The sequence below is a fragment of the Cupressus sempervirens genome, chromosome 1, assembly GCF_028749045.1.
Source record: "Cupressus sempervirens isolate cs-2001-9-10 chromosome 1, ASM2874904v1, whole genome shotgun sequence".
NCBI classification, from domain to species: Eukaryota; Viridiplantae; Streptophyta; class Pinopsida; order Cupressales; family Cupressaceae; genus Cupressus; species Cupressus sempervirens.
In genome coordinates, this window is record NC_143118.1 from 749,222,838 (window position 1) to 749,249,786 (window position 26,949).

The window sequence follows — 26,949 nt, forward strand, 5'->3', positions numbered from 1 at the left end:
ATCATTTCATCTTTCATTGGTATTCGATGGACTGCACGAACTAGCTTGAGCCTTGGTTTTCAATACATGTGCAAGGGGATTTTAAACCATTGTGAGTGGTGGTTTCTCAACATTAACGCCAAGTTGGATTTTAAATGGTTTGTATGCTGATAGGCAATGTCTTTGGAAGGATCTAGTAACTAGTAAATGTCACTCCTCTTTTTACTTCTTTGGACCATAAAAATGGAGTCATTTTGCCAAATAGTTAACATGCCGATCACACGGTGTGCATTTCTCTAGATCACAATTTTTAATTAAGTTGGATAGCTTGAATGGTTGCTGGTTATAATTCAATAAGTGATTTAATTTCTTTGTTAGTAACCATTTTATTTTTTTCAAAAGTGAACATGCATTGCCTATCAATGCATTCACAAATTCTTTTATTTTCAATTCCTTCTTGGCATTATTCCAGCGCTGCATTTTTCTTTCTTATTTTGGAACTTCCTTTTTCTTTTTCTTTTAAAAGAAAAAGTAGTTAAAAAATTCAAAGGTTAATGAGTTCATTTAAAAATATGCTTTTTAGAGCAATTGATTAACCTTTTTATTTGTGTAGGTTGATGAATTTCATAAAAAAACATGGTTTTGGAGGATTGCTTAACCTTCTTTTTTGTGAGAAGTTAATGAATTGATAGAAAACACTTGTTTTTGGTTTATTCATTGATCTCTTTGTAATTTATGGTTTATGAATTGATAAAAATTACATATTTTTGGGGCTTTGATTAACGTGAGATATCTTTTGACTCAGAGGTCGAATATTACAAATTCAAAGTGTTGGATGTATCTAGGGAAGAGCTGAAGGCTTTGAAATTATAAATCACCAATAATCCAATAAATGACTAACCTTTTTAAAGCTGAAAGTTTGGAATGCTTTTGCTTATTTTTGATGCAAAATGATGATTTGAAAAAATAAAATTGATCAACTAGGACCATGGAAAACATGTGCAAATACATGATTACACAAACTACAGTAATGACCATGTTTAATATCATGAAAGTTTTCAAAATTTAGTGGGCACAAAAGTTAGGGTAACATAGTTTACCTTCTAGACAAAAGCAGAAGCGCAGGTAGTTTCAGACTTGAAGTTTGAGGGATACATTGATAGTGGCCTAGAGAAAACCATTGAGATCTTTAGAGGGATAGGTGACAGCCAGGCCATGGAGATAGAGACAGTGGATTCGATGATCACATCCGCACTAGTTGGCATTGGAATTGGCAGTAGAGTTGATGTTGGAGTTGGTGGTGGCCTAGTACATTTTTCTTCATCACTCCTCTCAAAGGTCCACTTGACTCCTCTAATGATGACCACTACAGTATTGATGACCATGTTACCCATGCCAACATTTGATTAGGTATGAGTGTCAGTGAGTAGGAGTACATCAATACCAGTGCTAGCATTTTGGGCCATCCCCAGTGGTGCTAGAGGCAGCTGGAGGTACAGATGGTGAGTAGGAAGGAGAATTGTTGTAGGAGATGGTGTTATGTAGATGGAGGTTGCTACTGTGCCAGAGTATGTGGGTGAGGACATGCCCAGGGAAAGGGTGGTGGCCTTGGTGGTGAGTATGGACATTGTGTCGGAGCCAAAAATGAATAGTTGGTTCAATCAGCTCTTGCTTGTTCCCATTGGATTAGTGAGGCCTACAATATGTTCAACACACCAGTCATTCCCCAACACACTTATGTGCTAGATTTGGAGGTTGGATCATCGCCTGTGAGAGAGATTGACCTAGAGAGGGTTCATGATGTTGTGGATGGAGAAAGTGACGGTATGGATGTACGAGAGACACTGGTCCCATGAATAACTTTTTAGGAGGCTTAGGGAGAGTTTGGTGACCTAGACCTCGACTAGTTCTTGGTAGACATGGTTTCAATGTGGCTACATACTCGTGAGGGGATATAATAGTAGGCAGAGCATCTCCTGGCATTTCTTAGTAGAGGTGCAGAGGAGTTTACTAGGTGTTTTGAGTCTCTAGGGTGGCCTACCACTATGACCCTCAAGATGTTAGAGGATTAGCGTTTGTGCAAGCCCATGGGAAAGTATCACACCAAGACCTCCTTATAGAGAGTTGAGTAGACCATTCACAAGGGGTGTTACCAGTGGAGGCGGACTTAGCATGTAGCCTCAGGGGCTGAAGCCCAATGGATGGCTATAGACAACTCAAGATGAGATAGCTAGATGGTTACAAGAGGTAGAGGATGAGTTTCAGCAGTGCATAGATCAACTTGTAGAGGGAGGCCAAGTTAGCAGAGAAGGAGACTCAGTTGACAGATGACAAAGCTGATTGAGCATCATTGGAGGCCTGTCTTGCCACGACTATGGAGTTAGTGGATAAAAGGGATAAGGAGATTTTGGAGGCATCATATATGGTGAAGTTAACTAGGGTGTGTCAAATAGTAGATGAGAGTACTCTAAAATAAAGCACAGAGCAATTGTACAAGCTCAGGGAGAAGTTGAAGCCTTCTATACCACAGACTTATTCTTCAGGGTCGCATCCTTAGCCCTTTTGATGTCTTTCTTGTATATATTGTTGTGTCGAAATTTTATCTTTTGTTGTGTGAAGCCGACATTTTTCTGGGAGGTATGATGTTGTTGGTAAAATAGTTGTTAACAAGTGATTAGTGTTGTGATATTGCTATCATAATTTAACTATGTAGTTTTTGAGTCAAACTCATTGATCCTTGTATCATGAGTTGTGATTCACACATGAATCCATCTCTCATGAGGACAAATGGAACACTCAACACTTATTGGATCTAGGTGATGCTCATAAAGGTGAAGCACTGGGACTTCTTGGGAGGTCACTCATCCTAATACTACTCCAGCTCGAGCATGCTTAACTACGGAGTTTCCTCCATGGTTAAACTCACTCTACTTGCAACCCCATTTGTAAAAAATTCAGCAAGTGTTGTGCCTTATGAACCATTCATTAGAAAATCCCTTAAGCTCATCAAATGATAAGTAGGAGATATTTTCCACGGCAAGTCAAATTTTGATATTGCTATCAGGATTTAACTATGTAGTTTTTGAGTCAAACTCATTGACCCATGTATCACGAGTAGTACTATTCACACATGAATCCATCTCTCATGAGAATAAATGGAACACTCAACACTCATTAGATCTAGGTGATGCTCACAGAGGTGAAGCACCGGGACTTCCCACGAGGTCACCCATCCCAATACTACTCCAGCTCGAGCATGCTTAACTATGGAGTTCACTTGTATCGTATCCCTGAATTGGACCCAGATGTCTTCGTATGTTGTACATTCCTTTATATAGTGTCATTCCATCTCCACTGTGCCTTTGTTACAAAACCTAAAAATTCTCTCCTCCCACCTTTCTTTAGGGATCTTCCATTTGTCGGTTTCGCACCTCAAGTGACGTGAACCGGACCTCAGCTGGGCTATCAAGATTCTTGCCTTACCTCTGATGTTGGCTCCTAGGTTCTCTTTGTCACCATGCTCGTAGGTTTGGTTAAATTCATTGACATAGTAGGCCTTTTTTCTACCTACTTGATTTGTCCACATGGTAGTCCTAACTTTTTCTAATACCCACTTTTTAATTTCTGTGTTGGTTTCTGGGCACTCTTGATACTCAATGTTCCACTTGTTGAGCTATTTATTATTTTGTTTTCTCCATGTCTTCTTTTGACGGTCTAGCTTCTCCTCAACCACTAACTTAGGCCAACGGTTAGCATCCATCTTTTCTACTTTTTTTAGATAATTGAGCAAGTGAATAACTACGTAGACTTCCACTAGGAGCATGCCTTCTCAACCAGAAGAATCTCATAGGGAAGCATTGATTTGACTTTGAGGTTGGTAGTGATGAATCTTTTTGAATTCTTTCTATTTGTCGTCATTTATGGTCTAATACGTTGTTCCACCATATTTCGCTGCCGTACAGTACATTCGGGATCACCGAAAGCCCAAATAGGATTTTCCTAGTCTTCCAGTCCCACAACTCTGCTTTCTTGCACTTGTTTTGAAGGAGGTGGGAGGCCTTCCGTCCCCTTTGTATCTATTTTGATCTACAAGTTTCCCACCCTAGCTGATAATGGAAGTCAACCCCTAAATACTTGTATTCTTTCACGATTTCTAATGTGTTACCCTTAAATATGAATGCATGTTGCTGCTGTCTTTTCTTCGAGGAGAAGATCATGATTTTGGTGTTAGATATGTTGACTTCCATCCCTACCTCTGTGCAAAAGGTCTCTAGTTTACTCAAATGCTCCCTCAAGCCTCTAGCAGTCTTAGCAATGAGGATGAGGTCATCCACATAATGAAGCAGTCTAATCACGTAACCAGCAAATTGGATACCTTACCCATTGGCCTTGTTTATCCATTCTTCCAACTTGTCTATATAAAGTCCAAACAAGGTAGGGGAGAGCAGGCATCCCTATTTGACCCCAATGTTACTCCCGAAGCACTCTGACATGCCCTCTTTAGCGGCTACAATGAAATGAGAACAATGAACTTGGTTATATTTTGCAGCAACTTATGCCTAGGACTGCAGATACAGTCAACACTAACCAACCTATCAGTGAACAGGATAATTGTAATCTGAGTCAAGGTAAGGAAAGGCTCACCTTCCAAAGTCGCATCGAATGGATACACAGACCAATAATGTATCAAACAGAAAACATTTTTAAAAAATGTTCAACATGAAACCTCGAAAGGGCATGGCGTGTAGTGGACATTGAGAACACATAAAAAGGGCAGCGATACAAATATAGAAGCCCATCAACAAATTTTCTAAATAGGAGGGAGTTAAGAGGAAAATTATATAAGGTGATCAAAAGTTTTTATAAAGATATAGTAGCCATTAATGAGTGGGACATAACAAGGTGACAAAAATAAATAAATAAATAAGGAATTAAGTAAAGAAAGAGTGACATATAAAGCTATATGGGAGAGATAAATAAATAAGAAATGAATACATAGAATGATAGGGCAGTCAATGAAGTGAGGACGGTAATAAAATAAGTTTGCAGCCATCCCAATTGTAATATATGGGAGTTTGGAGATTAATAATTAATTACAAAAGATTAATAAAGAACATCAAATAAAGTGATTAAAAAGATAAAGTATGACATGTAATAAGATAATTGGAAATTATAAACTTATTAAAAATAAATAGTTCAAAAATGCATTTATCATACGGAAAAGAGGAAAGTAAAAGAAAGAAGATTAACATCAATAATATGACAACCCATCATCCATGCAAGGTGCATTTACTTCTCATTCATTCTATTAGATCTATTATTGAAGCATTAAATTTGGCCTATATTGATGGCATATTCATCAAGGTAAACATCAAATCAGGAATAGTGAAAATAAATATGAAATCCAAGATTCTTACTGAATAGAATTTTTTTAAGGAAATTATCCTAAATTTGTGAATTACCAAAAAAGCAGGGGGAATGATCATTTTGGAAGAAAAGAAAAATTATATCCAAAATATTGTGGACTTAAACAAAGATAAGTTTAATCTTCTGATTTATTGTTTTAGAATTTTAAGATAAAGTTTATGAAATTCCTTTAGTTTAAAATCATATTATTTAATGTATTGATATTCACATCTTAAGGTCCAATCATGGTTTTCAAGATCAAATTAAATGAAGATCCCAAGTGAATCAAATACAAGAAGAGAATTAGGGAAAAAAATAAAAAAGGAAGGTCACGAGTTGAAACCTTGAGGAACAAACAAATTTGGAATAATAAAAGGTCTTAAAAGGGGGACATTATTTTTGTGCTTAAATTCCTAATGGGTAGGGAGTGTGCACAGATGGAGGAGTTAATCGGTCGCATTGAGGCAAGAGAATCTCAATATGGATAATAATCTAAGGTAGCCCCAAGCTAAGTGTGTCTAGACTCGAGCAGCAGTAAATCTACCATCCACTAGGGGATTAAGCATGTACCTAGTGGGTAGGGAGTATGCGTAGGGGGAGGAGTAAATCGGTTGTGTGGGGGCAAGGAAATTCCAATATGGATAAAGATCTAAGGGAGCCCCAAGCTAAGCGTGTCCAAACTCGAGGAGCAATAAATCTACCATCCACTATGGAATTAGGCACCCTATTGTAGTACTAGCTAAAGGAAAGTTGTTAAAATTCATATCTTCAAGAACTTTTGATTTCGGGCAGGGGAAAGGAGCACAATATTCATAGTCAAATTTGGTAAAACATTTCCTTAACCTTTCTTATTTCAATTTGTGAAAAAAAAAGAATCCAACAAAGTTTTTATCATGTATACTCTTGTCTACATCATGTCTTCATGCATTAACGCGTTTGCTTCGTGTCTTCTTTGTGTCTTCATGCATTGATATGTCGACATTGTGTTTGCATCACGTCTTCGTGCATTGATGTGTCTACTTTGTATATGCTTAGTGTTTTCATTCATATATTATACCACCTACTTTTGCAAGTATTTAACACATAGGTAGGTAAGATAATGAACAAAGTCATAACCAAAGCCTCTCACAACAATTTCTTGTGGACAAGCAAATTTGAGACAGGTGGACTTGTCAAGAGCCCTAATTAGTGTGTACAATACAAATATATTTAAATACACACACATCTAGGTATCTTATTGAAATAGTTAATTAATAAATATGATATTTATCATGGTAATATTACTATTAACAAAATAAAATAAAATAAGAATTTATTATTATTATTAAATTAATTATATCATAACAAGATATAATATAAATTATTTTACATTTATTTTAAATCAATAAATTATTAAAACATTAAATGAGATACATGATTTTAAATATTATTATATAACAAAAAAATGTTAAATAACATTCTCATATAAAATGTCTTTTGAAACCAAAAAGCACAACTTTTCAAAATCCAAGTTATAAAAATTTTAAGTGAAGAAGACTAATGCAGGTATGAAGGAATTTTTCAATAAAAGGAAGCGATGGAGAAAGTTCGATTCATTACAATGTTTCAAAGTATAAGGAGAAGGCAGATGAGAAAAAGAGACGTAAGGAATTTTAAGTAGTATGAAGTAAAGGTACATTTAAGGAAGAATAAATTTGTTGGAACATATAATAATTTGAGGATGAGGAAGTTTGGACATTGTTAGATCTTGAGGGGTTTGATTCAGGTGATGCATACAAAGTTGAGTTGCCAAAAGATATGGATATATCACCTACATTTAACATTGCAGATTTGTATAAGTATCATGATGCAAAACTTAGTGATGTTGCCAATGAATCTGAGTTGGTAAAACGGTTCATAAGAAGCAATTGGATGAGATTATGGAGATCTTGGATTGCAAAGTTAGTAAGAGCACGAAAAGTAAAGAATACTTTAAAGTTTGAATATCTTGTGAAATGGAATCACAAAATAGTTGCGGACTCTTTATGGATTTCCTAGGATGAGGTAGACCATCATGGTTTGCCTCTAGCATCAAAGTGAGAGGCTCATTTTTCAAATAACCCCTATGTCTGATGGAGGAGCATCTTGGGTTCTTGGCAATCTTGCATCAACCAAAAACATTTTCTTTCAATTTTGTTCTTGTTTGTTCCTATTTAGTAGTTTTTGTGTTTGTTGTGGTGTTTCCTCAAATTGGCTTGTTATCTCTTGAAAATCTCAGGATATGTTCTAGACACTATGTTTTACTTTTGACTGGGTTTGCACCTTGATCTGTTTCTTCTTGGTTGAGATCTTGTGGATTCTTGGTGGGTTCTATCTGTTCTTTGTGTTTCACAGCTAGTTAGATTTTTCTGATCTTGCGAAGCAATTTCTTGATCTGTGAAGCTTCTTTGCTCACATCACAATGTTCCCAGATCCTTGACCGACATTTATCTTGGATCATGCACCATTTCAGATATAATTGATGGAGTTCATGATTTGTGCCTTGGCCTGTATTTTAGTATTAAGATTTCCATATTTGGAGACTCTGATCTTTCCCAGCTCACTCCATGTATGTGAAGGCTCTATATACTGATATAGCTGATCCTTGTTAGGCATTCTATTATCACATAACCTCTTGAAGGTTAGTATTGAAGGAGAATTCAGATTTTGATCTGTAATCAACTCTGTATGCTTGGAGTGCAATTCCACATGTTGCTGACCAATTCTATGTAATTTTATGAATCTGAAATAAAGCAAACATCTGATCTTGCATTCTCTTTGTTCCTTGTGTTGTTTCCGTTGTCTGACTCTTACTACATGGTTGGACAGATCACATTGAGATCCCTTTATCTGCAAATGCACTAGGTATGCTAACTATGAAGAAGGTGGTGTTGTGTGACAAATTCTGTTGGCCCAATCAAGTAGAGCAGGATGTGGGGTTGCACTAGATGTCTCCTTGCTACTAGTACAGAGATGTGAAGCTGGAGCATGTGTTATGATGATTGACATCGTGCATTAGGGTGCAAGGTGGAGAATAAGTGGCATGTTTATCATTGAAAGTCAAGTATTTAGCTTGGTCCTTCTAAAAGAAGATCAAGGTTTCATAATAGAAAGCCGATAAATTCTAGGTGCTGATTAGTGTAGATTTTTCTTATAGCATGTTACCTAGGCTGCCTACAATTGTGTAAATGAGATTACGAGAGTGCTGCCTATCCATTGTATTTAATCATTCCTGGTAGAATTATTGATTCTTAGTTATTGTTTGTAGTTAGTTATTGCAAAAGTAAGTTCTGCACAACAACCCTATTTTTTTTATTTCGTTGCATATCTAGGATGGTGCAAGATTATACACATCAGACACTAGTTATTTGTCAACCTCTATCAAAAAAAATTATATTTGTGGCATTTTCCCTAGTTATAAGCTCATAATCTAAATCAATTAATTATAAGAGCTAGGGTATTATGTTGACAAAATGGTTGGAAAGCTCATATTTTGGGAGATCTAAAGGTACTTTTGGTGATTAGTATTAGAAGGCTCGTATTTTGTGAAAGCCAAAAGAGGCTTCTTTTAGTGATTAATATTGGAAAGTTGATATTTTGTGAGAGCAAAAAAGGGATTATTTAGTGATTGATATTACTTATACATTTTCCATCTTCTTCGTCTAAGTTCTGGTGATAGATTTTGGATGGACTGAGGAATGGTATTGATGGGATGTCCCTGTTTAGCTCACACAGGTAGGGGTGTTGGCTTGGGCCATGGGTTCGCTCACCATAGTTCCAGGTGTGATTCAAAGGCCTGGACCTAACAATTTACGTTGTTTGCAGGCAATTGCGTACAGTACCCGAGAGGATTAGTCCACCTCAGCTTGCCTCGTTCGTCTCCCCAACTTGGTAGTTTGTAAGACCAAGGTAAGGACTTGTGTGGGCTCTGGGTGGAGGTGCATAAACCCTACACTTGATGATATGAGAGCATGGGCATGAGACCTCCTGAGTTGGCAAAATAAAAAAGGATGTCCCTGTTTGCAACCCTAGTGAAGGATTTTGTGAGAATTCACTACAAGGACAATCATGATTTCACAACAAAGTGGTTCATATTGAGAAATGTGTCAGAAAGGGTAAAAGGCCCTTGAAAAGAGGGATAATGAAAAGTTGGCAATATAATGTTCCTTTTTGGAACATTAGAAATATTGAAGTCTTATTTTATGCAATATTAAATTGACTCTGAGACATAGGCTCAAAATATTAAAAAGGTCAATTTAATGTTATATAAATGACAAAGGGGCAAGGAGGAACAAGAGGAAATGCCTTAGGGAAGTTGAAGAGCCACAACGGAATAAGATGAAAACCAAATAGGAGTCGAAGAGTCTTGGTTTGTGTTTTAAAAGGGGAAAGAGGCTCTGTAGCCGACAATTGGTTTGTAATCAGGGTATTTTGTACTTGTATTTGTGGGTAGTTAGGAAGCGGGAATGTGTCGGTTGGTTTCTAACCAACCGACCCCTTTATAAAACAGATGGATACCTGGACTTTGTACATTCATGTTTTGGTAATATTAATAAAATAAAACTGTTCCTCGCCTCCATAGATATAACATTGTGGTATGGTATATTGGTGAACTTGGCGATAATAGTTGTAGGATATTCTGTAACTTCTGGTAGTAATTGCTCTCTACATTTTTGGCGCCGTTGCCTAAGTTTGGATCTGGAGGTATTGTGCTTGACAAGATGGACTAATGGGATGACCATTTATACCTTATATCCAAATTACTAATAGTGACAGAGAGGAGGAAATAACTAGGGAGGATCAGTTGATACGCGACCTGGTGATAGTGTGGGAGGTTGCAGTCGAGCAGTACATGCAAAAGGAAGCCCGTGAGAGGACGGTTCTTAAGAGCATGGTACGCGATGAACTCTCCATGCCACTGGTGGTGCATGATCTCCTAGGACAGATTCCTCGGCTTTTGGCAAGGAACTTTGTACATATTGAGGAAGAAAGAGCACAAATCGAGAGGGAAAGAAGAAGGCAACAAGTTCTTCAATGGTTTGCAAAGAGGGCGCAAAATCCCAAAGGAGAGGAACCTAATAAGCCAAGAGAGGGAGATAGGCACCGAATTACTTCATGCCCCTAATTCCAAATATATATCGGAGGACAGTACCAAAGTACGAAACTGAGGAAGTTGCCCTAAGAACCTTGCGTCTCCAATAGCAAGAAGAGAGATGTCGTAACTAGAGAGCACAAGACAATTCCCATCAAAGTCAAGAAGGGTGGATTGAACATACTATTGAGGAACTAGCCAATTTGGTTATTTCAGACACACCAAAAAGGCAATCCGGGTGCTGAAAACCGGAAACCCCTGAATGGCAAGAACTTTCTCAAAAGGAGATAAGGGGTGAGGAGTCTAGCCCATTGGGAAGTACTGTTCCATCGAGAGGTAAACTTCCATCAGGAAGTGGTGTTCCATCAGGAAGTGGAGTTCCATCGGGAGGAAACCTATTGGGAAGTAGTGTTCCATCGGGAGGTAAACTTCCATTGGGAGGTAAACTTCCATCAGGAAGTAGAGTTCCATCTGGAGGGGGTGTTCCAATGGGAAGTAAGGTTCCATCCCGTGGGGGTGTTCCATTAGGAAGTGGTGTCTAATCTAGAAGTAGGGTACCACCGGTGGTGGTGTTCCCTTGGGAGGTGGGGTTTCGTTGGGAACGCAGCAACAAGCAAAGAAAATGGCAGTTGATAAACAAAAATTACTGAAATTTACAGGGGACGGATCAGAGGACCCTGCTCGCCATTGTAAAACTTGTATAACTATATAGCGAGCGAATGCGGAGAATGACAGTAACGAATGGTTGAAGGCATTTCCTACCACATTAAGAGGGATCGCCATAGATTGGTATGCAGACTTGGATGCTGGTAAAAAGAGCACTTGGGATAACCTACATGGAGCATTTGAGGAGGAATTCAAATTGTTAAGAGATGATGATGAAATTGTCACAGAAATCTATAACACCAGGCAAGATAAGAAGGAATCGGTGAAGGCTTATACCAGACAACTGAAGGAACTTATCAGCAAATTGGACAATAAGCCTACGGACGGGTTAAAGAAAAGATGGTTTATTGAAGGCCTCACCCTGTCCTTAAGAAAAAAAATGAAGATAGCCCCACCATCCACTTTTGGAGATGATTGTACACGTGCCATGGACATTGAAAGTGAAAATAAAACCTCCAAGAGGAGACGACATGGAAGCTCTAGTGAGAGTTCGGAGGAGAGTGAGGAAGAGTCGAAAATGATCCAAGCCTAGAGAAAGGACCTTAAATGGCTAATGAAGGAAGTAGTCGGAACTAAGGATGAGAAGAAGGAAGGTAAAGACCTATGGTGCACAGACTGCAAAAAAGAGGGTCATACCAAAGGAGCATGCCAGAGAAAGATGTTTTGCGAGATTTGCCAAATAGGGGGTCATGCAATCAAAGACTGCCCTTATAACTTGAAAACAAGGAACACCCAGATATTGTTTACTGGAGAACAGTTGACACCACCAGCAACTCCCCCAAAGAACAATAATATAGAAGCTTCACCAGGGGGGTACAGGAATAACCAAAGAGGCAATGCTAATAATAGTAATAACAATAGCAACATGAACACACCCCGACGGGCAATCCAATATGATTCTCGAGGACGACCCATGATCCAATGCAGAAGATGCAACGAATGGGGCCATTTTGCTTGAGAATGTCAAAACGGAGGGGGACGGAATGGAGGAATGCTTTGCAAATGGTGTGGGTCGGGCAACCATGAGGATGCCAATTGCCCAAAGCAAAAAGGTGTGAACATGTTGGATATTGAAGAATCGGAAAGGGAGGTACTTGCAATAACAAGGATGCAAGCCAAGAAAGCTATGTACCCGGAGGTGGCAGTGGAAAAAACAAGATTCAAGGAGGCAAAGGATAACATCTAGAATGAGTTGAGAGGAGAAACAACAGCTAAGCCAGCCAAGACCCCTAGGGGGAAGGGGGTACCTAACATCATAAGGAAAGTATTAGAAACCACCATTCCTGTCTCCATTGGGGAATTACTAGATACTCTACCACAGTTACAAGTTGCATTGGCACAAGGAATGCGGCCAATGGAGCAAGATCCCTAGGGGGAACTAGAGACAGTAGAACAAGTGGAAATAGGAGCAGTAGAAGGGGTAGAACAAGAAGAAACTTAAGTGGAAAAGGAAGAAAATACCTTATGTACAACAGGCCTAGGGAGAGCACCAGCAGTGGTAGAGATGGAAATTATGGGGTACAAACTCTCGAACACGATAATTGATGGAGGCGCGGGGGTGAATGTTCTATTGGAAGATACTTGGAAGGTGATCGTGAAACCTACCTTGTGGCCGCCCAAATTTTAGCTGGTAGGAGCAGATCAGCATGGCATCAAATCGATTGGCACCTTGATCGAGCAAAACGTAATAAGAGGAACCCAACAATTTGTTTTAGATTTTGTGGTTATTACCTTGGTGAAGAAAGGATATGATGCTTTATTGGGGAGGGGATAGCTAGTAGTAGCAAAAGCCAATCACAACTGGAAACAAAACACCCTCTCTATTGAATTAGAGGGAAAGAAGTACATTATAGATCTCAAAAACCAATCGGTAAGTCAGGACTTGGCATTTGACTCTAAAGAAGAAGAGTATGAAGGGATGGAACCTGATGAGGAAGGAGTACTCAGGTTGGGAGAGTACTTGGAGGATGACACAGACTCCCTTAAGGGTTTATTTCATTGGCAGATGGGTGATTATGAAGTCTTCCAAGCAGAAATACAAGAATCAAAGGGACGATATCCAGAAGGGTATACAGAGTACAACGGTGTAACTGCCTTGAACACGACACCTACCCACATTTTTGACCAAAAAGTGGAATACAAAGAGGCCAGTCTCCAGGCCTTACACCTAGGAGAAGTAGGGCAAACCAAAGAAATCTTTATAGGTGATGATTGGGATCCTGTGCCGAAAGTGGCAGCCCTCAGAATCTTTATGGAATATAGAGACGTTTTTGCATGGACATACAAGGACTTGAAAGGAGTACCACCTGAGGTGTGTGTCCACTGGATTCCTTTCATACCTGGAGCAAGGCCAATGTCGAAATGACTTTATAGAATGAATAGAAACTATGCGAAGCGGATAGGAGAGGAAATCACAAAGATATTGGACGTAGGGATAATATTTAAAGTTTAGAGAAGCGAATGGGTTTCTCCTATTGTAATATCACTCAAGAAGGATGGTACTCAAATTCGGATATGTGTAGATTTCAGAAGCCTAAATATCGTGACCATAAAAGACCCATTTCCCATTCCATTTGCAGACAACATTTTAGAAGAAGTAGCTAGCCATGAGATGTACTCTTTTATGGACGGATTTTCCAGGTATAACCAGATTAGTATTGCGGAGGAGGATAAGCTGAAAACTACATTTGTAGTGGAGATGGGGTATACGCTTATAATAGGATGCCTTTTGGACTATGCAATGCACCAGCTACCTTCCAGTGGATTATACTACACATTTCTAATGGTATGTTAGTAGGAAATTTTAAAGCATTCCTTAATGATTGGTCAGTTTACAACGGCAAGGAACACCACCTTAAAATTATTGAAGAATGCCTACAGAAATGTCGGAGAGCAAGACTGGCGCAAAATCCTAAGAAATGTTGGTTCATGGTCCCACATTGCAGACTTCTGGGACATATAGTATGTAAAGAAGGCTTAAAGATAGATCCAGACAAAATAAGGGTAATTTTGGAAATGGAGGCTCCTGAGAATGTGACAGGTATCAAATCTTTTCTAGGGCATGTTGGGTATTATCGGCGATTCATCAAAGGATTCGCTGGAGTATCACTTCCGTTGGAAAAGTTAACTAGGAAAAGGGAACAGTTTGAATGGAAGGAGGAGCAGGAAGACGCCTTTCAAGAACTCAAAAAAAGACTTGTGGAAGCACCTATCCTTATCTATCTTGATTGGGACAAGGAATTCCGGGTTCATGTAGATGCATCCAACAATGCTATAGGGGCCACCTTGGCCCAAACAAGGAAGGAAGGGTTGAATCACCCTGTATATTTCGCTAGAAGGCTTTTGTCAAAAGCGGAATGGAACTACACTACCATGGAGAGGGAAGCACTTGGTATGGTCTATCTAGTCCAAAAATTCAGGCACTATCTACTTGCTACACCTTTTACATTTTTTCTTGACGACCAGGCATTAATATATTTAGTGAACAAACTAGTAATTCAAGGAAGAGTAAGTCGGTGGCTAATTTTGTTACAAGAATTTACATTCAAAATTATAGTGAAACCTGGAAAAAATCATGTAATTGTTGATCAATTGTCTCGCATCAAGTCAGGGGAAGCCACTGGTAGTGGGATAAATGAGGATTTTCTAGATACTCACCTTTTTCAGATTGTAGTGTTACCTACATGGTATGAACAAATTGGACAGTACTTGTGCACAGCTACATTTCCTCATGAGATGCCCCTAGCAGAACAGAGAAAAATTGCCTTAAAAAGTCGTACATTTCAATTAATTAAAGGGTGGTTGTACAAACTTGGACCAGATGGAATCCTCAGAAAATGTGTGATGGAGGAAGAGATCCCAAGGGTTCTCAAAGAATCCCATAAAGGATTGGCAGGAGATCATATGGGACCAGATACCACGGCACGAAAAGTGCTCTTGGCAGGACTATGGTGGCCCATATTGTATGCTGATGCCAAGAAATGGGTCATAAGCTGTGACACATGCCCGCAAGCAAGTAAGCCGCTCAAAAGGGACTTCATGACACTGTTTCCTTCTTAACCACAGGAATTATTTGAAAGGTGGGGACTGGACTTTGTGGGTCCTCTACCAGCTAGCAAACTCATCTGTGCAAATATATAGTGGTGGCCACGGAATACCTGACCAAATGGATAGAGGTACAGGCCTTAACGGACAATACCGCCCTTAGTACTACCAGATTCCTCTATGAACAGATAGTCACCCGATTCGGTATCCCACTGCAACTCAGCAATGATCGAGGAGTGCATTTTGTGAATCACATTATCCAAATGATGACCATTGAATATAAAATATTTCATTCTTTCTCTAGTCCCTACTATCCAAGGGCGAATGGTCAGGCGGAAGCCATGAACAAAATATTGGTTGCTATTCTCTACAAAACTTGTGGTGTTGAAGAGGCTAGGAGTGGGAATAGAAAATTTCAACAATAGTATGGGCCTATAGAACAACTTATAAAGGTACTACAGGACATACCCCATTTCAGCTTATGTTTGGGTAGGAAGCAGTGATGCTAGTAGAGTATGTGGTTCCAAGCTTAAGGATAGCCATTCAAAATAGATTAAGTGATGAGGAAAGTCTCAAGGAGTGCCTACATCAATTACTCCAGTTGGAAGAAAAAAGAATAATCACCCAATGGTGCACAGAGGTGGCTCAGAAGTGACGCAAATTTTGGCACGACAAACATCTGAAAATGATGAATTTTCACCCAAGGCAACTTGTACTTCAGTACAATGGAAAGAATGAAATTAAGCCAGGTAGGTTTAAAATTCGTTGGCTGGTGCCTTACAAAATAATGGAAATAAAAGAAAATGGAACACTAAAGTTAGCTACCCTTAATAATCAGCCAATTAAAGATTTGGTGAATGGGTCCAAATTGAAAATATATAAAGAACGAAAAGTTTCTGCCTACTTTATAAACACCCAAGACTTCAGCCAAAATCATTTTTTCTCCACCAAACAAGCAAAGGAAGGCGAGTGCAAGTATAGGACAGAGGATTGGTGTACAGCGTGTTTGGATAGAAGAGTAAGGCAATGTATGCCCAATCAGACTGTACAGAAGGAGCAGGGTTGCAACCGTATGGAATTCTTGTTTGGCTTACCCTCGTACGGATGGATTTCTGAATCAAGCACAAGGCAACGTACGACATTCAAGGCAGATGTATAGCAAGGTAGCATACGGCATCCAAGACAGACGTATGGCAAAGGAGTGTATGACTTCCAGCGTATGGAGGACAAGCGTGGTGGAGTTGGAATCCAACATACGGATAGAGTACGAGGAATAATGCACGTAGAGGTGGTCGCATAGAGGAGCATAAAGTGAAGCCGTACAGAGGAGTGAGGAGTGGTCGTACGGCTGTTATACGATAGCGTACGGATTTCACAAATTATTTAGAAATTCAAATTCTACTTGAAGTGTAAGGTTATTGTTCCAACACATGGCCAACAGTTCTTTTGGGTGGTCATTGGAGGTATCACAACACATGCTGGCAGATTGTAGATTGGACACATTCTTCTGACATGGTGAAGTTAAGTATGGGGAAGCCCAGCCAGGGCCACATTGTTGATTCCAAAGCTACTAAAACGGCTGCCGTACAGGCAAGAACTTAGAAGTCGGTCATGGCACAGGGCAAGACCAAACTGTCACAGAAGATCAATGCTTCCAATATTAGTTTTGAAAGTGTGCTCGGCAGTGAGTGTAGGGCATGGTGGGAAAAATCACGCACAAATCATCCCCTCTGGAAGACATTGGTCACAACAGAAGTGGACAAGATCATCTTTATGCCGATCTTTGATTTGCACGAATTTGAACCTATCCTCCGAGATTTGATTACAAGGTATGATGGAGCAGGTCATCAATCTGTCATACAGTATGCTCAACACCAAGTGGTAGTTTCTTATTCCTCTGAAGTACTTAGTAGGGTTTTTGGAATCCCTAATAGGGGATAGGAGTTGAGAAAAGCACCTATGATAGGAGAAGACAAATGGAAATGGCTAAAACTTTTGTGTCACCAGGATGTTACTAATGAGGAATGGGAAGGTATTCTAAAAAATAGTCGGTGGCTGAGAAAGGTTTTCATTGCAAATGAGGAATGGCGTTGCGTGGTTGATTTGGTAAAAAGTAAGCTCACAGCTAGCAATCGCACCTTTGATATTGCTCTTTGGCTGTTGCCAGTAGTGGATGGCCTATCCTAAGGACAGATTTACAACTGGGCTCAACTTCTTTTTGATAGATTGCGAAAATTTTTGGAGTTGCGGCATAAGGTTTTTTACATGCCCTATCATGCAGTGGCTTTGTTCTTGGAGGCAATTTGGCTTCAAGTTAGTAGTGAACATCGTGGGACAATGGTACCAGCAAGTAGAGTGGAACCGTACCGACGAGCGATGACTTATTGGCTACATCTAGACACCTTGGGTGTGGGCTTCCAGGGTTGTGGTGAACCTACCAAAAAGAAAGCACAATAGGCCGTAGTAGTCGAAGAGGATGAGGACCAAGTCAGTTCAGAGGACTCAATGGGTGATACAGATTCCTCCTCTTCTGATTCCCAAGCAGCTAAGATTCGTCTAAGTCTCTTACAGGGCACCCTAAATGAAGTAGTGTTTTTGCCACCTACAACAGGGCCCCTTCCTATGGGGGTTGCTGATGTTCCTCAACCAACTTCCCCACTTGGTGATGTTGTGGTACCACCAGCTTCTTCTACTGAAGATGCCAACTTAAAAGCAACAAGTGGCTCAAGACACTTTCCGACATCGGGGGCTTCTAAGCTATCTATTCCATGAATCAAGCCTCTTCTCTGGCCAGACCGGCCTACTCGCACTAAGGTGATTGATTTAAGAGGACAAGTTCACTGTGGACACAAGGTATGATTACAGACACCTCTGGGACTAGAAGTAGTTCAGCCTGTGGCTCTTGTTAAGTCAGCTGGGGGGGAGCACTCGAAGGACCCTTCCTCTCCAAGAACTTAGGTGACAATGGTAGGAGCAGATACTGTCTTAGAAGAGGCTGACAAGCTACTGGAAGAAGAGGGGTTGGTGTCATTCCCTGTGCCCTCACGGCTTTAGGAACTAGTGGAGATACAGAGGGGACATGAGGAACTTTTGGTTCCAGCTTTTTTTGCAACTCAAGCAGAAGGATTTCTTACGGAGTTACGGGCTATGGAGCATTCTACCCGGGAACTCCTTCAGCATGCACAGTCATATAACTTGGAGGGTGTACTCACCGCAGCTTCAACGTTAGTCCAGTTCATGCGAACTAACTGCTACACAAATTGGGGTCTCTTAGAACAGAGTAACTATAGCCAAGAAGATATTGCCACTACTTGGACCAACCGTTCTATCATTTCTCAGACCCAGGTTGCTTCCTCTCCTCTCATGGCCTCTCTGGTTGCTATAGAGACTGCTTTCTAGAATGTTTTTGTGAAAGCCCTGCGGGACAAATGTCTTCATCATCAAGTCCAAGTAGAAAAGACTACTCTGTTAGCAAGTTGGCAGTTGGAGCGAGCTGAGTTGGAAGGCAAGTTGGTAGCAACAGAAGCTAACAAGATGGATACATTGCAGGTACTTCAGGGCATTCGTACTAAGCAGAAGATGACAGAGTGGGAGCTGCAACACTTGCGAGGCACTTCGAGTCCAGGGATGCCCTCTAATCCTTCTTCTTGAAAGTTTTCTTAGTTGTTTAAGTGGTTGTCTAGAAGATGACTCTTTTTTGGGGGGGGGGATATATGTAGCCAACAATTGGTTTGTAATCGGCATTGGGTAATTTAAGTATTTTGTACTTGTGTTAGTGGGTAGTTAGGAAGCGAGGAATGTATTATTTGGTTTCTAACCATCCGACCCCTTTATAAAGTAGATGGATACCTAGACTTTGTACATTCATGTTTTGGTAATATTAATAAAATAAAATTGTTCCTCGCCTCCATAGATATAACATTGTGGTATGGTATATTGGTGAACTTGGTGATAATAGTTGTAGGATATTCTATAACTTCTAGTAGTAATTGCTCTCTACAAGCTCATTATTGGGCATGCTTGATTTATTATTCTGATTTTCAGTTTTCTCTTGTGGGAGTCATTCAGAAAGCTTCATCTTTCAGCCCATGTGAGAACGTAGCCCCTGGTGTAGGTAGGCAATGGACGCAAACCCATTATCTGTGAAGATATCATCACAGGTGTTTCGTTGAGCTTACAGGTTCTTCTCTTGTTTTCCAATCTTATTGTAAAATCTGTGTATAAGATTGGATTGTGGTTGGATGGTTATTGTATTGTTGTTGTATAATACAATAATGTTTTAAAAGTTATTTGGAAGTTGCTGGTTATTATACCGCTGATGTATAAGACAATAACATGCTTTTGGATTTGTTGAAAGGTTGTTGGTTTAGTGCTTTTGATTTGTATTGCATTTTTATATGCTTGAGTCTTTAATATCATTTTGAAAAGACAGATTTATTGGAGAGAGTTCGGGTTTATTTGTTGTTCGTATTTTCATCTACATGTGGATGTATTTCTGAGTGTGTTATTTAAGATTGAGTTTGAGTAAATACCTATCTGAAATATCACTTGTTATTCATATTGCTGGTTATTTGTTAAATGGGTTCATACTGTGAGATGTACATTTAAAGGGAAAACGGAAAAATTGGATTCAGGACAGTACGGTGCTGGTTGGGTTTATTACAGTACTGGTACAGGTTGTTAGAGTGGTATCAGTGCCAAAGGTCTTGCCAACCTGTGAGGTTCAATTACAGTGGTAAAAGAAATTTAATGAGGCCCTTTTTCAAAAATCTAACCAGGCTGTTATAAATACCACTATAGGTACTTTATAAAGGCACAAGATCCGAGGTTCACATTATATTATGAGCCTCATTGTGTTTATAACAAGTCTTTACTAGACGAAGAATAGGCAAATGTTGTTATAACTCCAGTAGTCAAACAATTACTCCCTACACTTACTCTTGTAGCTGGGCAAGAAGATGCAGTTGAATTGTTATGATTATTGAAAGGTATGTAGTACCAACAGATAATGGAGAACTTGAGACCAAAGGGTTGATTTCTAAAATTCTATATGCGGATAGAACAATCGATTCTTTGAAGACCTTGTTATCAAAAGCTGTAATAACCCCAACAGGTTATAACTTCTTCCAACACCAAAAATCTTATACTTCAGTTGTTTGACGTTTCATCAAACAGTTTGCTGACAAGCTCTCAATACGAAACTGTGGCAATTCGTCAAATACTCGGCATGCAGCCGTTAAATGGTAAGGATGTAATGTCTCACACAATTTACCAAAGGGCTAGTTGTTTAACCAAATGCAATAAATAATAATACCAACAAGATTAGGAAAGAATCTTAATACAAGTAATTCCTTTCAATAATCAATAATGATCCAATAATTGATTACAAAGCCCGGGCTGGATATAAATATATATATATCTTAAACAGTACCAAAGAAAAAACCTGAAGTTTTCGTACCATTAGACGACGTGGATCGGTCAGATTTATTCCAAGAATGCTGATGCCGCCGACTGATTGCAACGACTATTTGGGTCTGTGCATAACCTCTCCTAGCTGGCCGTATCTGATATGGATTCTAAGTTGTCCCAGCTCAATAGCTATGCGATTGTCTTTACAAACAACGTCTGGTCCCTGCTGTGGAATTGTGACAGTCGTATCATGCAATATGTAACTTGCTGTGTAAAGACAAGAACTGTAACGCCCACGATGAATGTCAATTCTGCCGCCGGCTTGCTTCTTGCGTAAAACTGATATCACCACCCTTGGTTAGGAGCTCAACACGGTTTGTCTAATTTCGGCGTCCACTTATTTATTTGCTCGCTCGCCTGCCAGTCCTGCTATCCTGTGCGTTTTTAATATATTTTAGATCGGCTTCTATATACAAACGGCACCCAAATTAATTTGAATCGGTTCCGCTTCCAGCTCGATTTCAAGGTGCCACAATCTTTATGGAAATCGACGATGATATTGGGAACTGCCTTAGCGTCCTTCCACCTGCTGTAATATTGACTCCGAACTCATTTCTTCCGACCCTTATCAAACACTGTTTCTGCTAGCCTTTTGACTTCGCTCAGGGATGATGCGTCTCATCTATTGCTGTAAATCGAGGAATATATACACTTCAATGCTGTTGCTAGAAAAATGAGGGATGTTCGACCTCAATCCTGGTTATCAAGAGAACAAGGGTAATTCTATCCTGTAGCTGTATCTGTGTAGTGATCTGGCCTTAGGCCACAGATTCCTGCCCCAATGAAATGACTGTAACGTCACCTCCAATCTGCGATAATTCTGATGATATTTCACACCCTCAAAATTGTGTACCTATTGAGAGTTTTCGTTCTCAATGGCCAGTTGTGACAATTGCAGAAACCCTAGGCTCCACAATGCACATGTGATTGAATCACAACCTGATAACAAGAGAGAAAATAAACAACTGCTTGATTCGAATGGAGCCCCGGGGTGCCTATTTATTCTTTTCTCTCCATTTACTCCAGAAGCTTCTAGAACATTATTTTATTTTATCTATTAAGTGACTTTATAAAATATTTTATAATTCAAGTCACTTTATTAAATTAATTAAATATAAAGTTACCTTTTAATATTTATTTATTTGATAACTTTATAAATAATTAACTTAATATCACTTATTTATTTAATTAAAATAATTAATTAGTCGTCATAAAATATTCATTATTTTGGACAACCTAATTAATTAAATTAATTAAATTAGACTGCCTCCGAAAATGGGGACATGACAAAAGCCCTGCCACATGTACAAATATTAGAGCCTTCTCCAGGGTCACCTTTGGATGTTCCCATACCATTATAATTGGTGATTCTTCTCTCCTATTTGATCTATATAAGTCAATCAAATTCTTATCTAATGTGTTAGCGAAATGACCCTAGCAATACATACAGCCTGATATGTACATAACAAAGATGTTTGGACAGCACTGGGTGGTTCCAGTAACCTTATGGCAATAGAAGGTTCAATTCCAACATAAGTAACCACTCTTTCCATCAATGTATTTCATCTTTTAGTTTAGGTAATATTCGAGTGTGTAGCGGCGATAGGGAACAGGATGCACGTTAGCTTCTTCATGGTAACGTCTTAGATGAATACCGAAGTTGGAGATTCTTTGAAGGCAATGCAAAAAGGAATGCATCGTATTTAATGATGAAGATGACCGACGGCAAGAAATAAGGATGGCGCGTAAAAAGAAGAAAGAACAAGAAAGGCAAAAGCCTCCACTCTTTGCATCCCTCGTTCAATGCGACTTTCTATGCAGACTAGAAAGGCCAAAGCAATGAAAGAACAGGCTCAACTTTGGGAAGTTCAAATGAATTATCAGTACATTCGAGACTCCATTCCAGTTGGAATCGCGTGAGATGCCCAGGGTGATAGTTAAGAAGTACTTCCCATCGACAGTGAAATCACCAAGAATTTTATGGTGTTTGAGATATATTTGCATCGAGTTTTCCATGTACTTCGAACGTCCTTAGAGCCACAAATTTGAGAAACAGTTTCCAACACCAAATGTGGAAAGAAGTTATGAGAAGCAAAGTAACGTCTGCCAGGAGTTAAAATATTTTGGACATATCGGGAACTACTGTTACGAATTATTAAATAACTTTTATGACCAATTGTCATTGGGCAGAATGATGAATAAATGGAAAAGTTTTAAACGGGTTGTCAAATATTATTGAACTGACGCCTGACAAATACTTGCAATTACCTCAATCTACGCAGAAGCCAAGTGGAGTGGAAATTAACAGATAGAGACGCTTGTCGATAGACTTTAGCTAAGAATATCAGGTTTTGAAGTACGATATGACACATCATCATCAAAGGGCATACAAACATGTGTTGACGGAATAGCAAATGTTTATTTCTCTAGGTCTATGCCATGTGGAGTTTGATGCATTCATGAGAAGTTGGCTCACCTTGTTAGGAGGAAGCGAGTTGTTTCAACTACTATCTAATCAGAAGATTATTAGTAGTCAAGATTTTGAAGATTATAGCATTGGCCTCATTCTGAGTGTATGGAAATATTCGACCTAGCTCCTAAGTTTGATATACACAAATTGTGTCTGGTGGCAGGTAGTAAATCATTGCAGATTAAGGTTGGATTAGTATTGTATTGAACTCATTTGTAGTTCATATTGGAGCATAATATACCCAGGATTGTAATGTCCCCTTTCTAGCATTCATAGCATGATGTTGTCGTTAGCCTATTTCCCCACAGTCCCGTAGGCTAACTAGGACATTAAAGGGGCTTAGAGGCCATTTGGCCTTGACAGTTTCAGTTGCAGGTCTTTCTGAGGGGTTCTGAGGCAACTTTGGGCATACTTACTATTTATAGTAAGTCATCTTGGACATGGCCGGACATTCAGTCACAGTGGTATGTCGATGGTAATTGTTTAAAATCGGCAGGAAAACTTATTTGTCATTGATAAGATTTGTTATGCATTGATAAAGCCATTTTATAAAGTTAAATTTAAATATTTAACTTTATTAATGCATAGACTATAGTTTGTGGGAAATATTTAAATTAAAAGAGTTCCCTTTATTTTTATAACACATTGGAGACATAAGGTACATAAAGGGAGTTATGTTTTATCCCACATTGAGAAAATGAAGGATTGAGCTCTTGTGAGAACACTATAAAAGAAATGGAAGAGCTTTTTTTTTGTATGCTTGGATGAAGATTAATGTTACATTGCTGGATATCTGATTATCGGGCTTGGAGGATGGAATCCCTCTTTGCTAGCATTCTCTTCGCTGTTGGAAGACACAGTCAGGAGGATCAATGGTGTTTTCACTTCAGGAAACACACTGGGTTTCATTTGGGGCGTTCGCATAAAGAAATTTACAATGGCTTGAGGTGCAGATCTCAAGCTAGTTATTGCTATAGTGCCGCATGAACAGTCTTTTGCTACAGTCGGCATGAACAGTATTTTGCTACAGTACAGCGTGAACAGTGTTGGTATCAAGTTTACTTGTTTTCCGGCTGATTAGAAGTTTGGAAGGCTGCCGACTACATCTGTAAAATACTACGGCAACTAATTCCAGGTTTCTTCTGTCAAATTTTGATACTTTGCATAATAATTGTTGAATACAAGTCTGAATAGTTGTTGCAGCCTTTAAGGCAGCTGTAAGTGCACATCTACATTTAAAAATCACCCTTTATCAGCAGATTGAAAGAGTTTCCAGATTTTTCATATATTGTTGAATGTGTGCCAAGTGTTTGTGAAAATGTTATGATGTGTATTATGCATTTAATGTCACTTCATAGTTGTTCGTAAATCTACTCATTGGAAAGCAATTTATTGAGGAAATCAGCTTTATGAGTTTGCATACAAAGTGTTTGACAATATTCCTTAAGTTAAATTTCTACAAGTCAAAGTTCAAATCAGGGGAGGATATTATAGTGGTATCAGAGCTATAAGTCCTGCCATCCTATGGAGGTCTTATAGGAAATTTGGAACTGGTGAATAGAGGGGAAAGTGTTTGATGAAATGTCAAAACACTAAAATCAGAGCATTTATGTTTGAGCATGCGACAGGGGCCTTATAATTTCCGCAATACCAGAACAAGACAAAATAGGAGTTCAGACCTGCAAAGCAAACACTCTAGTTCATCCGTACAGGGGGGTATAGAATCCAGTCATATAGACACAGCGGAGGTATTCTTTGATCAAGACAGCAATATGGGTGACCGAGATGACAGGAATACAAGATTAGGTGGAGGTGGGAATGCCGGTCCAGAGCCTGAAGAGGAAAGATTCTTACAGTTATTAGAGACCTTGGTACAGGGTCAGCGAGTAGCAGAACAAAGGGCACGGGAACAGAATCAGAGATTGGATCTTATGATGCAGATGATGGCTCGTCAAATGGGGTTGAATGCTAACATGGGTGGAGGAAATAATCAAAATGGTAACAATCAGAATGGAAATGGTCGGGATGGGATACATAATGGAGATGAACAAGTTGGGAACAATTTCGGTCATGCACCCCAGCGAGCTAGGACAATGAGTTCAAGGCCCATGATTCCTACATTTCCTCCTAGAGCTCCAGAGCAGCTCGTACCAGAGCCCCAGATTACTGATATACAGGACCAGTTGAGGAGAGATTGGGAAGCCGGAGGGCTAGATTTTACTACTGCAATTACCTTTAGGAAGTATATGGATGTGCGGATGAAACATATGCCACGTGGACATGACAGGAACCAGAGCTATGAGCTACGGAAGAAAGTAGGGAGACTTGAGTTACCATATTATGATGGCTCAGGAAAGTCTACAGCAAGAGCTTGGGTTCAAAAGCTTGACACATACTTTCAATTGAACCCTATGCCCGAGGAAGAAGCTATTAAGTACGCAGCAATTCATCTGGATGAGTTAGCACACGAGTGGTGGCATCATGGTATGGTCACTATGGGACATGCACACATTACCTCATATGTGGAGTTTACAGAGAGGCTGATTGAACGTTTTGATAGGAAGGATCCAGAACTCCATTTCAAGGAGTTAGCTCAGCTTAAACAGTGGGTATCATTGGAAACATACATTTCAGAGTTTTAGAAACTTGCAGTGTTAGTAACAGATGTATCTGAACGGAGGATACTAGTTCTATTTATGGATGGGTTAGCTGATCCGTTGAGAGGGTGGATTAAAGCTCTCAACCCTCCCACTTTGCAGGAAGCCATTAAGAAAGCTCGTGACATGGATTCCTCTTCATCTTCAAAAAATAAATTCCAGTCAAAGAGTTTCCCTTCAAGGAAAGATAAGACAGGAAACCTTTTCATAAAGAGGTTCAGCCAGCTAAGGAGGAAAGTAAGAGATTGGACAATGAGACACTTAATGATCTCAGGAAGAAGAAGCTTTGTTTTCATTGCAGGGAGCCTTGGGATTTGTCACATAAGTGTCCATTGAAAGCAAAAGCTAAGCAGATGGAGTACTTTTCAGCCGAAGAGTCAGTAGACTGAGATTCAGAGCAGTCATCAAAATCAGATGGAGATGATGATAGTTCTTCACAGGAGGAAGCACACGGTGATAGCACAATAGCTCAGTTGTCAAGTATACAGGAGGCCGTCACTTTCAGAGTTAGGGGAACCTTGGATGGACAGAGAGTTGTGGTACTCATTGATACAGAGGCGACACATAACTTCATTGATGGGAAGTTTGTGACACGCAGAGGGCTACATACAGAGGAGCATAGGGGATTTAAGGTGATGGTTGCCGATGGCTTCAAAATTGAATGTACCAAGAAAATCTCCAACTTGCAGCTTCGTTTGGGAGATTATGACATGACAGGAGATTTCTTTGTGGTCAACATTGGTGATCAGGATATGGTGCTTGGGATGAACTGGATGAAGTCTTTGGTAGAGTTTACATTTAACCTTGAGAAAATGGAAATGAGGTTTGAGGCAAATGGTAAGAAGATAGTGCTCAGAGGTTTGTCAGATGAGAGACTTCGAGTGATGTCACTCAAGCGGATGCAGAGTTTCTTTAGACATGATCAGGTGCAGTGGGCAGCAGAGTTTAGAGTAATGCCTGAGATGACAGAGCAGCATAAACAAGAGTATCTACCTGATGTACAAAAAATAATAACCAAACATACTAAGGTGTTTGGTGAGATACCTCCAGGGAGACCCCCGGATAGGGGAATCGAGCATGTTATTGAATTAGAGGAAGGGGCTAAGCCAGTTATCATCACACCTTACCGCCATCCGAAGAGATGTAAG

The 26,949-nt window shown here is 39.5% G+C and overlaps 2 protein-coding genes across 3 annotated transcripts in view; both read left to right on the forward strand.

The window, feature by feature from the left end:
* Positions 1–26,949, forward strand: part of LOC149580067 (uncharacterized) — a 263,193-nt gene that overhangs the window by 225,051 nt on the left and 11,193 nt on the right. The window lies entirely within an intron of this gene.
* On the forward strand, positions 13,080–15,368 carry LOC149580069 (uncharacterized). Its single transcript, XM_089803300.1, has 4 exons — positions 13,080–13,472; positions 13,812–13,946; positions 14,042–15,123; positions 15,227–15,368. The coding sequence occupies exons 1-4, from the start codon at positions 13,080–13,082 to the stop codon at positions 15,366–15,368; spliced, it is 1,752 nt and encodes a 583-aa protein (XP_089659426.1).